Source organism: Alternaria conjuncta (genome assembly GCF_024043145.1).
Source record: "Alternaria conjuncta strain BMP 0040 chromosome Unknown scaffold_7, whole genome shotgun sequence".
NCBI classification, from domain to species: Eukaryota; Fungi; Ascomycota; class Dothideomycetes; order Pleosporales; family Pleosporaceae; genus Alternaria; species Alternaria conjuncta.
Window position 1 is genome coordinate 1687104 of NW_026250096.1, and position 16802 is coordinate 1703905.

At 53.3% G+C, this 16802-nt stretch overlaps 5 protein-coding genes across 5 annotated transcripts; 3 read left to right on the forward strand and 2 right to left on the reverse strand.

Annotated features, from left to right (window-relative positions):
* Window positions 1-531: 531 nt before the first annotated feature.
* J4E85_005685 (uncharacterized protein) lies at window positions 532-2402 on the reverse strand (the record flags this gene model as incomplete). The annotated part of the gene is made up of 3 exons (XM_051469928.1): window positions 532-1131; window positions 1182-1765; window positions 1844-2402. The coding sequence occupies 3 exons, from the start codon at window positions 2400-2402 to the stop codon at window positions 532-534; spliced, it is 1743 nt and encodes a 580-aa protein (XP_051326759.1).
* A 3322-nt stretch (window positions 2403-5724) lies between these two features.
* On the reverse strand, window positions 5725-6894 carry J4E85_005686 (uncharacterized protein; the record flags this gene model as incomplete). Its single annotated transcript, XM_051469929.1, has 4 exons — window positions 5725-5872; window positions 5937-6062; window positions 6110-6619; window positions 6668-6894. 4 exons carry the CDS (start codon window positions 6892-6894, stop codon window positions 5725-5727), a joined length of 1011 nt encoding a protein of 336 aa, XP_051326760.1.
* A 263-nt stretch (window positions 6895-7157) lies between these two features.
* PRE3 (Proteasome subunit beta type-1) lies at window positions 7158-8044 on the forward strand (the record flags this gene model as incomplete). Its single annotated transcript, XM_051469930.1, has 4 exons — window positions 7158-7188; window positions 7239-7284; window positions 7399-7674; window positions 7723-8044. The coding sequence occupies 4 exons, from the start codon at window positions 7158-7160 to the stop codon at window positions 8042-8044; spliced, it is 675 nt and encodes a 224-aa protein (XP_051326761.1).
* Window positions 8045-8808: 764 nt separating this feature from the next.
* On the forward strand, window positions 8809-10178 carry J4E85_005688 (uncharacterized protein; the record flags this gene model as incomplete). The annotated part of the gene is made up of 2 exons (XM_051469931.1): window positions 8809-9951; window positions 10002-10178. The coding sequence occupies 2 exons, from the start codon at window positions 8809-8811 to the stop codon at window positions 10176-10178; spliced, it is 1320 nt and encodes a 439-aa protein (XP_051326762.1).
* A 4304-nt stretch (window positions 10179-14482) lies between these two features.
* Window positions 14483-16015, forward strand: J4E85_005689 (uncharacterized protein; the record flags this gene model as incomplete). Its single annotated transcript, XM_051469932.1, has 1 exon — window positions 14483-16015. One exon carries the CDS (start codon window positions 14483-14485, stop codon window positions 16013-16015), a length of 1533 nt encoding a protein of 510 aa, XP_051326763.1.
* Between the last annotated feature and the right edge of the window lie 787 nt (window positions 16016-16802).

Consider the following 16802-nt stretch of genomic DNA (forward strand, 5'->3'; position numbering starts at 1 on the left):
GCATGTATGGAAATATCGACAAGTTGAAAAGACCATGAGCAGGGGCTGCGGTTGAAGTGCAACCGGGGTTTGCGCGCAAAACACATGACAAGTCCGAGCGGGATAATGCAGGAGAGTATGTTACATTAACGAATGAGAGTAATAAGAATACAGAAATGGACAACTCCAATGAAACTACGGTGACAAGAGAACGATGTGGGAAGGAGAGCATACTCGATTACCCACACGAATCCAATCTCTAGCTTCGTTTCCTACGTTTCTCTTGATCTCATCTTGACTATTAGAAGATCATGTCATCGTCAAGTTTTCTTTCCTTGGTGATAAAAGATGGCAGAAGTGAATGAATGCAGAAGAGCTCAGTCTAGCGCCCACTGCCCGGCAGTGGAGCGCCCGACAAGATTCTTCCAATTGCAACAAAGAGGCGCATCGTTACGGCTCAAGCTCCAAATCATTTTAACCGAGTTCAACGGTAAACAAGCGTCTGGTACATCAAGTGCAATGCAACGAGGCCAACTGAGGCCTGACAAGTGCCTAGAATGTTCGCATCTGGGGCATCATGCCGGTGGATACACCGGGCGGCATTACCGGTGCACCGGCAGCCGACGGGCCCATTCGATGGAACATCTGGACCAGGCGCTCTCCAACACTGGGTTCGAGTTCTGTGCCATCTCTCGCAATCTTGACTTCGCGATTCGCATTCCATGGGTTGCGGAGGCCACGGGTCCGGTAAAATGGTAGGCGGTTCGTCGAGACCCACTCGATTTTGAACGGCTTGCCCCAGCTCTGCGGAACGGCTGAGGTGTCGGCTTCAGTTTGTTGGGGCGCATCGTCTCTCTCGGTCTTTTCGTCATTGTTCTGTGCTTCTTCTTCGCCGTCTGTTTCGGGTAGCTCTGCCTCCCAGAAGATTGTGCCGCGCGCAGAGTCGTCGATGATCCTTCCTCGCGGCGCCCATTCCGTTGCCGGAGTAGCGATCGCCTTTGGCACATCCGTCGCGTCTACGATGGCCTCGGGCTTGGGTGCCGAGCCTATGGTGGGAGACCCATCTTCAAGAATTTGTGACGCCATGCGTGCGTAGCCGAAGTACTCGCCCGACTTGTTCGCGGAGAAGATGAGGTAGACATTTTCAGCAGACTAGTTCTGTCAGTCAACGGTCTTGAATGTGGAGAGTATTATGCGCTTACCTGGAAAGCCTTGTTCAGGACATCTTCGTTATGAGACTGTGTGGCCCAAATACCGTTCCGTACACTGAGCTCTAGGTCTTGTAGCGTGAGGCTCTTCACGATGAAGTATTTTGTGGCACTGTCCACAGATGATTTAAGATCTTCAACACTTTTGTGCGATGGCGAGTCAGCTGCGTCTTCGGTGGGAGCATCGGTGACATTGTCCTGTGTCGGAGTCGTTGCTCGAGAAGCATTCTTCTGCTGGCCTATCATGGCCGAAGGCGCCGTGGGTACGCCTGATGCCGGAGCAGAGCTGCGTCGAAGGCGGCAAACTAAACGTACGCCGCTGAAGCGTGAGTCGTGAAACCTGTGCATTGCGGCTGTGCAAGATGCTTCTGTGCGGTAGTTGACGAATGCACAATTGCTCTTAGAAATCAAGAACAGACTTTCAATGTCCTTGGTAGCATCGCGGGAGAAGTGGTCCTTCAAAGCGACTATCGTAGTCCCAGGTGGGAGGTTACCAACCCAAAGTGCGTGTCCAGATTGTTTGGGTTTGCGAGGCGGTCCACGGGGTATGGAGCTCACTGGCCCGGGGCGAGGCATGCCTGGAAGGTCATCAGTAGCTGTATGCACCGTCATGCGATGTCAGACCTGCGCAATGGCAGGTCGCGGACTTTGCTTACCGGAAGACTGCGCAAACTGTACGCCGTATGGAGACATGATTGAGCTTGAGTCGCCCATGTAGTTTCCAGTGGCCATTCGAACACCAGGGAAGCCACCATCAACATGCGAATAATCCGCAACATGGCCTTGCATACCCGTGTTCGTCGAGTTGGCTTTCCTTTCGTACATTTGGCCCTGAGCACCAAACCCAGGATTGAATTGCCCTTGTTGTCCGTATGGTGCCGGATAGTACATGTATTGCGAAGCCTGCTGATAGTTTTGGTAGGGCGACTGCATCGGCGCCACACCTGCTAGACGAGGCTGGTTTGTCGGGTAAGAAGGATAGGCGCCGTACTGTGAACCTTGTTGAGACATAAAGTGTTGTTGGGGGAGACCTGTAGCGAATCCAGGTCCATAGGAAGCATGAGCGGACATGTTGCCGGGCATTTGCAGGCTCTGCCCAAGCTGGTATGCCACAGCTGAGGTGGATGCGCCCGACAAGGAGCGTGGAACTTGCGGGTTCATCGGAGTATTGTCGTTTGCGCCGTAGTTGGGCAATGCACCTGTCATTGAGCCCATATTAAGTGGTGAAGTGCCGTGTTCTTGGGACTGATAGGCTCCGTTCGCGTGCGTTGATGAGCGATGGTCGGGTCGCAATTGACCTTGGGGTAGACTGCTAAGTTGAGAGTAGAACGGATCGTTGCTGTCGGGAGATTTGAGAGACGTGGGAAACGAATTCGAATTGTTTCCGTCACGCGCGAGGCTGGCTGTCGTGTTGTCCATGGTATGAGACCGTGGACCGGGAGGTAGATCGCCCATGTGTGGCTCGTAAACGACAGGAAGTGGCACCCACTGTTGGACCCAAACGAAAGACATGTTAGTCCATGTTACAACTAATACAACGAGTGCTAGAAAAACGAATGTGTAAAGGCCCGACTCAACCAAATTGTCCGAACATAGGAGAATACAACGTACCTAATTCTATATCAACGTATCCTTGAAGGGATGTGGCAAGCCGGAATAGACGATACCCGAAAGTAAGTCGCTTCGCAGGAGAGACGACGATCAAGGTTTGCCAATGGGTAAGGGAGGCTATGAGGTGATCGCGTGTAAAAAAAGATGCCGGCAGTAGGAGAAACCGTTTGAGGGAAGATGAACGGCTTCGGTTGATGTACTACCTGGAGAAGGAGCTCGCTTAAGGCGGAACGAAGATGATGGTCAGAATTACACGACCACTCAGACGGCAGAAGCGAGCTCTCAAAGCCTTATGAGGTTGGGGACGGCGCAACGGCAGGGTCCGCAATGGGCAAGCGTACGTGCGGCAGATAGTAGGAGCTAGGGTCGCAGAGATGGGCTCATTGACTAGCTTAGTAGAAACGGGAAGGCCGCCAAAGGGTTCTCGCGAGCTTTCTGCTTCACTCGCCGCTGGCCGCAGCAACTAGCAGCAGCCTGATTGGCTGTCGGTAGGCTGCCCGTGGCTGACAGGATTCGATGTGGAGTGACAGGGTCTGAACCGATGCTTTGGAGGCGAAATGATCACCAAAAGCCCAGCAAGGAGAGGATTGGGTGCCTGAGTCAAGGGGATGTAGAAAACAAGTGTTGCGGACGTGGTATATCATCGGACGTGGCGAGTGATACCGTTTCTAGAATGCCATGGGCCGATGGCGCTGATCCTAGACTATCTTACGAAAGCTTAGCGGGCCCTTCCTAGCAATCTCCGGTAGGCGGAAATTTAGTGTTTGTTCTGTATACCGAAACGCAAGCTGGTGCTGGCGTCAATTTGTCGAGTGAAAACCTGCAGTAGAAGAAAGTATTGGACTACGGAAGTGCTGGGAGACCATGGTACCAGGGTGTCTGCTAGCACCGGCTTGTATAGTGACAGCATCGCCTAGATCAGAATCATGAAGTAATTCGACGCCGTCCATAGGAACGGGCCCAACATGCATGCGCGTTGGCGGACCAATCGAGGAGGCTGTATGGATAGTGGAGCAGGAGCGACATGCACGAACTGAGCCGCCCAGAAGACTCCGGCGCTCTAGGAAGCAGGGTGAAGCCATGGATGCCGCGTGGACGTGATTAGGGCGTCACGATAATGACCAGGCATGGAGCCAGCCCAGGGAGCTGACAGGGGACCCGGTAAAAGCATCTCGCGGCGTTGTTGAGTGCCTTCGTGGCAGGCTGGCTCGGCGGTGGTACTCCCCTGGTGACCCTGCGGCGGGAGTGCGTCGAAACGAGGATGGAAGAAAGATGGAGCGGGCAGCGATGGCTGTGGGACCTATACAGGCCTAGCGCCACAGCGCGACAGTGGGCCTCGACATGACAGCGACCGCTTCCATGAACGCGAACACGCCGGCGCAGCCAAAGCTTGACAAGTCTGCACTTGGTTTGGTTCGGCACGCTGCTCGGCAGACGGCTGAAATGAATGGCCCGAAAACCGTTTGCTCAAACATGCAAAGTGGTTCTGGCCTGCGAGTGAGGCCGGTTCGCCACAGTCGGAGTGACCGCTCCATGACAGCCCTACTAGTGATCTCCCGCCACAGCACAGCCACCACACTTGTTCCCGCCTGGTCATGATCGACACCCGGGCGAGCAATGAATCAAACGTCTGTCCCGTCCGCCGGGGTGCAACAATGACGGTGTCGCTACAAGAATAGATCCGCAGATCATGAGCTTATTCGATTCATCTCGACTGACGTCTGTTCACTTGGGGAGTTGTTAGCTTGCTCAGCTGGTAGCTACGAGAGCTGAGATGGGACAGAACTTCGACCTAATGCAAGATTGCCATGCTAAGATTGCCATGTTCCGTGCAGCCGATGCATGCATTCCCGGTCGCAAGCAGCATGGGGAATGTTAAGCCTTCGCGATACTGCCCACATTACCGCAGTGGCGCTGGTAGCATCCGTTGCAGGGTCCAGCACAGATCCATCAACATCGAATCAGCGGCCGGTCGCGAGCGCGGACGTTGGCACTACCGCACATGGAGCCTCTTCGTATTCAAGAACCCGGCTGGAACCTTGCGGGGCCCAAGTGCGTGGTGCATAGCAGCTCTGTCGCGAGTACACGTCGGATACAGGCGGTAGGTCCGAATAACGTCGTCCCCGTGGCCACTCGTTACGCGTTGCATCGCGCAGCATGCAGCAACGAAGCGACTGAGGCTGTGAAGGATGATCTTTCGATAATGTGTCTCCTGTGTCAAGAAATCTTGTACCGATAAACTGCCTAGGGCACATGTACCTCGCCCCTGGCGATCCGTCCTCACCCCACATCTCGGGTCTTTGCACGTGGTCGGTAAACGTAGACCCTTGCGACGCAAAAATCAATTGCTCCGTCATGAATAGTCTAACAACAGCTGACACGGCTTGTAAACACAAATCACAACTAGCTTACGGAGATGCACACGTTACTGCAGGGTCATGCATACGATCGCGATCTCTATATTCGCGCGGCCTGCACGGCGACGCAATCTCGAAACTATGTGGTGCCATTTTGCCACCCAAAGTACATTTTCGTAACCAGTGTCGGCGCAAAAAGGTCAGCTTCAGGGGATATGCGCACATGCACCTACGTTTCAGAACGCTGGAAGATGCAAAGTACACATCGGCTGCCCCGAGATGCTCATGTTCATGCTCACAGCGCGTAGGTGTGCTGCCCGCGCAGTCGACATAAACCGCACACCTCTAATGCACGACTCGGAACAAAAGCCAATGAGGGTATAACCGCGGAACCCAATCGGATGTCCCTCCAATAGCAAACTCCCAGTGACATATCGAACGCTTGCACTTGGCCATTCCCCTGTCTGCGCATAGCCTGTGGTTCGCGCTATTCAAGTGAAGCAGTAGCGTGGGGCTGGTTCAGCATATTTGTCAACCCTCCAATAACTAATGGGTATCCAGCGAAAGCTTCAACGGGCTACAAATTCGCTGAGGAACTCTTCGATGTATTGAAAGTATCGCGGCTCTGCGACGGTGTCGTTGTGGCTTCCGTTGGGTAGCTCCTTCCAGACTTTAGGCGCTTTGCAGACGTCGAACAACTTGGTCATGTGCGAAGGTCTGTCGAACAGTTAGCAAACAAAACCCCACCGGAATACCATTTTTGTGGGAATGCGCGGCTTACGGGATGATTTCATCCTTGAGACCGCTGAGAAACAGGATAGGTATCTTGGAAATCTTGGGAAGTGTCTCTTCAGTCGGCCAAATCTGGTGGCAGAGCGGAGTCAGGAAGCGGGCGGGAGGGAAGGCACTACTCCATGTTAGTGATGGTATGTACAGCCGATTGGAGGTACCTACGTCGGTATGAGTTTCTTGATCGAAGTAAAGGTGTTCTCCAGGATGATGCCGGAGATGTCACCTTCTCTCTGGTTACGAGCAGCCAATCCGACGGCAACTGCACCGCCAATACTTTGGCCGTAGACGACAATCTTGGTGTCCCGAAGTTCGTGTCTCTGCCGGATGTAATCCAAGCCAGTCTGCGCATCGATCATGAGCCCCTTTTCGTTGGGATTGCCAGAGGATAGACCGTAGCCGCGGTATTGCAGCATCAACACATTACACCGAAGTTCGTTCTCGAGTATCTTTGCGATGGGGAGTCGGTAGCCAATGTTGCCAGCGTTGCCGTGGAACATGAGGACCGTTACGTTGCGCGCATGCTGCTTGTTGGCTCGGATGAAGAAGGCGCTCAGAGATTCGCCATCGGGTGTGGGGATGAACAGCTCCTCATAGTCGGTTATGGCGAACTGGGAAGGTCTGGGGACGTTGGTGCGGGCGTCAGGAGGGAAGGCTCGGGGGTATATGATCTCACTGCCAGAGTTAGCCAAACCCAAGATGGTAATTGCAAGGATGACGTACTTTTGTTTGAAGTAAAGGAGACCGCTGAGCAGCGCGGCGACACCAGAGGACGCTAGAATCGGCACTTTCAGGTAGGAGATGAAGGTGTCGAGAGCCGAAGCCATGCTCCCTGGTCGCACTTCGGGATCGGTGGGGCGTAGGATTGATCTGGGTTCAGGGGCCGAGCGACTTCGTGGGAACAGCTGCCTAGGTGAGGGAGAGCGAGAAGGAATAGAAGACTCGACCATTCGGAGCGACAGTCGCGATAAGGCAGTTGAGGTTCCAGCGCGCAACCGCCTGAACGCGAGCCCACGAGGGTGTCGCATGGTGCAGCCGGCCACTAAGACCAGTAGCGTAATGCCAAGGAATATCAGCCGCGTAGAGTCGAGCTGCCTGCACCACCACTATAGCAACAACCCACCCCACAGCTTCTCTCGCCCGCCCCATACGCCGCTCCAACCTATCGTCGCCCCGGAACTTCTTTCTGCCTCACCAACCAGCTCACCTCGCAATGATGATGTCAACGGGCATGTTGGGAGAAGGTACATTCGCCGCTACAAACAAGTCACCTACGGAAGCTCACACCGCGCAGATGGCATTCACGTCGACATGAACCACCTCAAGAAGGGAGAGGTCAAGTAAGATACAACACTTTCCAGAGCGCTGCAAGATTACTGACAACCATTGTAGCCTCGGAACATCCATGTTTGTCTTTCCTCAACCGCCGCCTCTCAGTCTCTAACAGTACTCAGCATGGCCATCAACTTCAAGGACGGTGTCATATTAGCCGCCGACAGCAGAACAACGACTGGAGCCTACATCGCGAACCGAGTCACCGACAAGCTCACACAAGTCCACGACACCATCTGGTGTTGCAGATCTGGATCCGCAGCAGACACACAGGCCGTCGCGGACATTGTTCAATACCACCTCGGCATGTACGGTACCACCAACGACGAGCCACCCACGACGCAGACGGCGGCAGCCATCTTCCAAGAACTGTGCTACTCCAATAAGGACCAACTCTCGTGAGTAAGCCATGGCCGCGCGACCATCAGTCACTGACGAACATGCAGCGCTGGACTCATCATTGCCGGATGGGACCACCGACACGGCGGCCAAGTATACTCGATCCCTCTCGGCGGCTCCCTGCACAAGCAATCATACGCGATTGGTGGCTCGGGTTCGACGTACATCTACGGATACTGCGACGCGAACTGGAAGGAGAACATGAGCGAGGAGGAAGGCATCAAGTTCGTCAAGGGCGCACTCTCAGAAGCCATCAAGTGGGACGGCAGCTCGGGCGGTGTGATTCGCATGGTGGTGCTCACAGGCAAGGGCGCGCAGAGGCATCTATACCTGCCAGACCAGAACTACGAGGGGCCAGGCAAGCAGTAGGACTCGTCATGACATGATACCTGAACGATCTGTATGAAATAAAAGAAAGCAAGTTAGCTAGCACCATCTACACAGGAACTTGGGCCACGGGCGTGGGATGGCACCGCAGCCACGGGCCAATCAACTGTCAGCATTGCCCCATTCGTCACCGGCCTTTTCTTGGCTCCTCTCCCTCTGGTTCTGTGCAGCATTTTACTTGGCGCGACGTGCCGAGGTGACAGAATTATTATCTTGTGATTATTTAGTTGGATGCAACGAGTGCTGAAACAACTCTTGGTGGCTGCACAGTGTCGTCACATGCGTCTGGGACTGTGCAGGTGAATTGCGGCCAGGGTCTCGTTGATCTCGCCAGTCGTTGGTCTGTGACGTCCGGTCCCCACGCCTTTCTCCAACAACACCTCATCACTCACCACGCTGGGCCCCGACTCGGCGCGCATCTTGCCCTTCACCTTGACACGACGCGTGCCGTCCAATTTGCTTTGGGTACGGCAGAGTAGAGCAGGCTCGCACGCGGTATCTGCGCCCCTTTAAGCTGCGTCCAAGTTCGGGCTCTCTACGATAAGGCTCAACAACACGACCGACGCCTCTCACCGATCCACTGCGCCCGCGAACCACGCTCCTTGGTGCACCCAGCACAGCCCTTGTGTCGCGCCTGCCTCCCGCTCAGGAATATCGTGAACCCCAGACACCTGCACCGCCTGGCTTCGCGCGGAATGACTTCGCTTCTGGTGAGCGACTTCGGTGGGAACCACTTTCACACCAACATGTTTGGCGGCGGCAGTACGCACCAGGCGCAAGAGTCTCCTGCCGGCCATCACACGCCTGTACGCCCGTCGCCGTCTTCGAGCGCCAATGCGCCGCGGCCAGTAGCTTCGTCTGCTGATGTTGCCATGGCGGACTCGGGAGCCCCGCAGTCGAGCTCAACACCAAGCCAGCGATCGCAGCAGCACAACAGCTCAGAGCCAAACTCCACCGCACCCGCTGCTGACCAAGCAGTACCGACACCACCCAGTCCGACTTTCCGCCCCCGCTCGCAGCAGCCGACGCCTTCGGGCACAGACCCCGCCGTCGCAAACACGCGAACCGTTCCCCAGCCTTCCCCAGCACAGTCCCTACGATCGCCGGAAGCTTCTCCTACGCGCATCAAAGTTAAGAGCCTGTCACACATCCAGAGTTTTGCCATCGATGAGTCCAGTCCCTTCTCTCAGTCGCGCTCGCTCGCACGGCGACAGCGACGAGACCCCGCAGAGGTTGGGCCTCAATATGAAATCAGCGAGATGCCTGTCTCAGATATAATCGAAATGGTTGCCGGACTCCTAACCAAGATCACAACAACCAACGATCGGCAGCATGACCATCTACACCGCCAAATCCCCCCATCAGACGGCACAGCGGGGTTGAGCCAACAGACCACCAGCGTCCTGGCCTTCCACGGCAAGAACGTCCCCAGCATCTCAATCCTCAGCTATCTGAGTAGAATTCACAAATACTGCCCGACCACGTACGAGGTCTTCTTGAGTTTACTCGTCTACTTCGACAGAATGACAGAGAGGGTAAATGCTGGCCCTATATCTGGTCTTCGCAAGGCTAATGAGCAGTCTGTGGAGCACTCAAAGTCTACAATGTCAGCAACTCCGGCCCCGGCAGAAAACGCACGACCTGCATCAGCTTCCGCTCAGGCGGCGACCCCTCCTCCGTCAGGCTCCTTGGGCAAGCCATCGCAAACGCCAGGGGACAATCCTCAGCCACCCTCCCCACCGCAACAAGATCTCGGCGCGGATGCGTTGAATCTATCCCACTTCTTCGTTGTTGACAGCTTCAACATACATCGTCTCGTCATAGCCGGCGTTACATGCGCCAGCAAGTTCTTCTCCGACGTCTTCTATACAAACTCGAGATACGCAAAGGTTTGTGTTGGCCGATACACATAATGAAAACGTGTGCTAACAGGTTCAAGGTCGGCGGTCTACCCTTGGTTGAATTGAACCACCTGGAGTTGCAATTTCTGCTATTAAACGACTTCCGCCTCGCTGTACCTTTAGAAGAGATGGAGGCGTATGGAACGATGTTAGTCGAGTTCTATGCGCGTGAAGTTGCCGAGCAGCATGAACGAGAAAACAGTGGAAAACAGTAATCTCGCCACCGATCTCACCAAATTTGCTGCAGTCCGTCCGACTGAGCGAAGCCAGCATAACGGAAGAGGGCAGAGAGATATTACGGATCAACACCGAACAAACAGAAGGATTCTTCACGTCCAGTAGAGACCACAGGATACCACTATTGCGCAAACCATATGCCACGGCATATTTTTGACATCCAGAGTCTTTGTATTCTGGAATAATTTGAGATAGGCAGACATGATGCCGAACCCCACGAGGTGACGACTTTGGTCCCAGCATGCGAGCGAGTCTTCTTCTTCCTTGGGTGCCTGTGTGTGTGTGTGTGCGTAGATTCTGGGATACCAACTGCCTGTCTTTTATTTTCAAGAGAGATTGATGACATTACGACAAAGTCTCATTCATCTGAGCTTCGTTTTCATGCTCTGCCCCTTTTGTATTCTTTGTTTTGATACCTTTTTGTGCACCATTAGGGTGGCGTTTATAGAGGTGCAATTCGAGGACATTGTTTCGATAATTATTATGCATTGGTAACCTGGAGAGCCTTGCATATGATGACCTGGTTCCTAGTCGCAGCAACTGAACAACAAAACATTCTTGCGAAACCACGGAATAAGTGCTAAAGTACATAGACATGAGGGGTAGCTTAGCCCGCCCCTCCATTCTAGATTTCTCCCTCTAACCAGGATGCCAGATGCCAGTCTCACCTACCAGAAGAAAAGCGACAGACAGACCCCTCCGTCCCGCCCCCCTGGATGCCAAATCGCCGCCGCCGCAAAGCCAAGCCCATCCATGAATCATGCCACCACCACCACACGCAGAACCCAAATTACCCCCGAACCCCCCAATCCCTGATCCCTCACGCCAACCACATTCCACCCGCCGTAAGTTACCTAAGCCAGGGGTAAGCACTGCTCGGAACAAAATATACCCACGGTGCCACTTTGCTCAGGTAAAATACCTAGGTCATGCACGTACCACTTAGCGCGCCTAGGGAGAAGTAGGTTGTGTCGTGTGTCCCGAGCATAATCTGACGCGCAGAGTCCACTCCGCGCGATAAAGCACACATGACACGTGAGACCTGAGATGAGACTAGGCGTGCGCGCCGCGGAAAGGAAAGTCGGGACCCTTGATAGCGGTAATGATAGCGGTAATTGCAGATGAAATCATTTGGGCGGAAGTGCGCTGTGCGGCGGGCGGTAGGGGAATTGCGCTTGGGTTGTTTCCTTTTGAAGGGGCGTGGGTTTTCGTGAGTTTGTAGACTTTCCCATCGTTACTCTTTTACAAATCTTTCGGTGTCTTCTTTTGTGATTTACGCTGTCGAGCATCTGGGTTATTGCTTATCGTTGTTCTTTGTTTCGTGGGGCTTGCGCGTAGGTCGTCATTTCTTGTTGCGTGGGTTTTGCGATGCTTGGTTCCTCTTCCGCGCCTGCATCGTCGTCGACCGGTGCCTCGTATTCGTCCTCGCTATCGATAACGTCGTTTTTTCAGTATGGATTCCTCGCTGCGCTAGCGTATATACTCGCGGGCGCGCCTTTGTCCTCGTTGCTTACTTCGAATGTGGGTGGCGATGCGGTATCGTCCAACAGCGTTGGTGCGAGAGGTGGGGATGATGTAAAAGCCAATCTAGAGAATTTGGTGATTCCGGAGCGGAATCTGAGTTGCGCGGCGCATACATACAAGGGTGTTTACGTGCTGAGTCGGGAGCCGTTGGTGGTGTATATTGAGGGGTTTGTTGGTGAGGAGGAGGGGAAGGAGGTTGTTGCTTTGAGGTACGTCTGTTCTTGGTCGCTACATCTTCGAGATATCCCACGATATAAGAAGGGACTCTGGTTCCTATGGGACATGCCTCGAAATAGTGATGCTGCATACTTATGGATGAAGCGAACACAACTAACAGTACAACCGCAGCAACCCCCACTTCACCCCCTCAACAGTATGGACCTCCGGCACCGAATCCTTCAAACCCGCGATCCGCAACTCAGAGAAAGCACCCTTACCCCGCAGTCAAACCGTCAAATGCATCGAAGAGCGCGCCCGCGTGTTCCAAGGCTGGCGGCCTTACACTTTCATCGAGAAACTCTGGAGCCAAAGATATGGCGTAGGAGGCCACTACACATATCACTACGACTGGAGCACTGCGACCAAGAAGAGCGGGCGCGTGAGCTCCTTCATGGTGTATCTGGAAGCAAATTGTACGGGCGGAGGCACGCATTTCCCGCGCTTGGAGAGGCCTCAGGATAAGAGCTGGTGTCGATTTATCGAGTGTGGTGAAGATGGGGCCGCGACTGTCTCCACGAATGGTGCTGCGCAAGAGGGAGGTCCAAAAGAGGATCTGAGCAAAGGCATCATTTTCAAGCCGATTGCTGGAAATGCAGTGTTTTGGGAGAATATGCGGAGCGATGGGACTGGATATGCGGAGAGTTGGCATGCGGGGTTGCCGGTCACGAAGGGCGTCAAGATTGGGCTCAATATTTGGAGTTGGTTGGCTGAGGGGTATGTGCCAGCGGATGGAGATGCTTGAAGACTATTACGAAAAGAAAAAAGAGATGGGAGGACAATGAACAAGCCAGTATACTCGCGTTGCGCTCATCGCGTGTAGAGATGAAGCTGGAGGAGACCAAGCCGCGGAAGAAGCCCTTTATGAATAGAAACCCTATTTATGATTGGGTAGACCTCAACACGCTCAGCGGCCGCCCGGAAAAGCTGTCGCCCCCCTCCGGCATCGCAAGTAGAGGTGTGCTCCTGTGAGGAACTGATCTGACATGAAGTGGCGTCAACGAACCTCTGCTGTAGAAAGACACAAACAAGACCTTATTCGTGTGGAGCGCATCAATACATCCTGCTTTCCTCCGCGGTGTACCACTCGAGTCAGACTCGGTGCAGCAAACTTGAGCTGCTGTACCGCTCGCTCCGCAACGTGACACGAAAACGGCGCAGGAGCGACACTCAAGATGCACCTGCCCCATTGAGGCGCTGAGTCAGCCGTGCGATCATAGCATCCAATCTTCAAGACACCTGCGACGAAATCCTCCTTCTTCATCCATACCCATCAGCATGGCAATTATTCTGCGGGAGGTCTCCGACACCGACATCGCGCGAGGCTGCGAGATCGAGTCTCTACCTAGGTAGCTTTCAAAGATAACCCTCTCGGCCCCATCCTAAACCCAGGTCCGTTCCCTCCGGGAGCATCGCAACAAAGAATTCAGCAGATCATCGACATGAGGAAGAACGGCTCTACTGTCTATTTGATCCAGGTTTTCGACGAAGAGACTGCTCAAATGGTAGCATGGGCGAAATGGCACATCTTCGAAACTGCCTAGGCAGCACTCGCTTCGTTTCAACCTCTGCGCCTTGGTCCTGAAATGAATGCGGAAGCTTGCAACGTCTTCTTTGGGGGAATGTTAGATCGGAGGAAAGCAATAATGGGAGAGAAGCCGTATCTCTGTAGGTTTGCGCGTTACGCACGTCGCGACGTAAACCCAAACCGCCTCTATATTAATAAATCTCAGACCTTCAATTGCTATGTACACATCCACAGTTCCAGGGCAGAGGTGCAGAAAGTCTCCTCATAGATTGGGGAAAGCAGCGTGCTAAAGATCTTGGTCTTCCGATCTATCTGGCGTCCACTCCCGTCGGCCATCGCTTTTACCAGAAACATGGTTTCGAAGACGTCGAGATCTTGCGTCTGGATTTCACCAGCTTTAATGGGCCTGTTCATAAACAGCCGCTGATGGTGTGGGAACCGTCAGGGTTGTGAGCAAGCTATTGCGAATAGCATAAGTCGCACCATACGCGCCCTACTGACTTGTAAGATCTAACGCATTCTCAAAATTGCACATTTATCTGTCAAGATGTCGTCGTGCTCTTCATACTGGCTGCGTTTCCTAAGTCGCACATGTACCCGCGCAGCAGCTTGTTTGTTGTGTCACCATTGATGTTCGAGTCGAAAGTCACGCATCTGAGCCCCTCCGGCGTTCTTGATGCTGTTTCCGATGATACCCTTTGCGCTACGATCTACCTTTGCAAATCCATGGCTATGTTACAAGCAACAGGATCAGCGAACATCATTCTAGCATTCTGACACTGTTCCCTCCAACCTTTCAGCCGTATTGTCGATGGTACCAACGAAGGTCACATGTCGTAGCTATTGCGCGGACGGCATTCTTCCGACCACGCCACCTTGGCGAAGGACCATATTTTGCCGGAATTTAGATCAAGGGGCAATCTCGTTGACGCGCTCGCATGTCCCATGCTTCTTCCTCCCCTCTCAACACATAATTCTGTCCGAACACTACTAGCCAGACCCTGCGAGTTCGGGATGTATTCACCAGTCACTCCCGGCGAGAGAACCTTCGATCCAGGCCAGGCAGTATCGCAAGCCTACCACGACGCAGCTGATGCGAGCAGAAAATCTGCTAATACATCGCCTTTGCAAAGGATAGCCAAGGAAAACGATGTTAGCCTAAGGACAGACGCTTTAGACCGTCTGAGATGGAACGTCCTCGCCTCACCATCGACAGTCGAAGTCGTCGACCTCAACGAAGTTAGCGAGCTCAACGAAGCAAACGAGCTCAACGAAGCAAACGAGCTATGCTGGGTACTCCTGTTAGCAGACCCCAAGCATCCTCTAGCCGAAGACCCAGTAACCTCACCACCAACTTCCCGCATCCATATCATGCTAGCCATGATCGATCACTGGGAATGCTTGGGCATGATCGATGAGAGTCCACCACCTTTACTCATTCATAACACAGACAGACGAGCTATCACTGTTGAGCAATTTGTCACAAAAGTTTCAGCATACGCGAAAAGCTTGCGAGATTTGATTGACGAGATTGAGAATGTGAGTTCGGCGGCGGACCAGGAGAGCCGTTGTCTTTACTATGATTCAGCTGATGGATTGGAGAGCCTGGAAAGTGGTGGCATGGAAGATGTCTTTCCTCTTCACTTCATGTCTAGCCGATCAAATTCAGCGGAAGAGTTCAGGAAAGAATGGATGAAAAGAGAAAGGCTGTTCAAAGAACATATGTCTTGCAACCCTACGAATGGAATCCACATCGCGCCAGGGTCGATAGATTTCGCCGAGGCAAGTAGGAACTTCCGCCTCATTCCTGAAGATGTTCCTCATGAGGAGGAGAGCCTCTTGCACACGAGTGCTCTAGACCGCCTACGATGGAACCTACTCGCCCCACCATCTACCGTTCTAATCATCGACTCTAATGAAGAGGGCGAGCCGAGCTGGCGACCAATGCTGGTGGATCCAAAACACCCCCTAGCTGATGAAGCTGTTACCGAAGTACCGCGTTCACGAATGTGTGTAGCATTCGACATGGTCGAAGCTTGGGAGTGCTGGGAGAGGTACGATGACAATCCACCCCCACCGCCTCTGCTCATCGAGAATTCCGATGGGAAAGCCATCACTATCGAGCAGTTCATCGTCAAGGTCTCCCAATACGCTCAGAGCTTGCGGGAGACGATTTTCGAATGTGAGGGTCGCGCTCTGTCGGGGTCCGAGGGCGCGTGTCTTTGGTTCGATGCGGCATTTGGACCGAAACGGAAGGATGCCGAAGATCCAGATATCTTGTTTCTCGTCGGATTCACGTCCAATATCTGGTACTCAAGCAGCCAGATTGAAGTGGACCATGTTCAGAAGGAGAAGAAATTTATCGAATCGCTTGAGGTAGAGCGGGCTGAACGCTCCATACTTAGCACGAATGGTTGCAAAGTAGCGAAAAAGCCTTCCGCGATTGTTGCTCTTCCGACGGATGGTGTGCAAGATCCAAGAGCCATTGTACCGCAGAGTGTCAAATTACGTCCCACACTCCATCCGGTTGACCAATATGACGAATAGTCACTATCGAAGCGGAATGATCCGAAGGGCGCTTATGATGTTTTGCTACTGGAATGGCAAGGTGGATGTGCTGAGAGAATTGGTCGGCCAGATTCAGATCGGCGTTTGGAAGTCACTGGGGCCGGTGCGAAGACAGATCTTCAATCGCTAGACAGTCGGTATGCGTTATCAGAGCACTAGGTATGCATTGGGAACGCTTTAGCAGTAAACAGTGTGGATAGATCAGGTCGAGCGTGACGTGGAAGAATAGTACGACACTCACCGCAAAGATGAACACACCGCAAAGATGTACTCACCGGAAACATTTCCAGGTAGCCTTCGCTTACAGTCCTTTTCCCCACGACGCGCGCGACCGAACAATCGTCGGAAGATAGCATCCGTTTGGTGGCGTCCAGTGAGCGAGCGTAGAACTTTGCTTCTTTTCAACGGAGAACAGAGTGCGCCTTGGATTTTGTTTACATATTTGTTGAAGTCCCGAAATAGTGCATCTTGTTAGAGGAGTGTCATCTATCTGCCAAGACATCTTTCATTCACTAGTCACCCTTGTGTTTGACATCTCAATATGGGAATTTGCGGCCCCACGAATTTCCCATATCTGATCGACACCCAGAGGTAGCCGAAAGTCGATTAGCCAGTCGTGCAGGGGTAGAGGCTAATCTAGAAGGAGCACGTCTACATCAGATGGCTCTGGTGGACAATGCCATCTGTTGTAGATTTAATTGCGATGCTCGTCAATAGCTCCCAGATGTGTCCAAATCTCAATAGAACGTCGTGCCAGAGCTATACA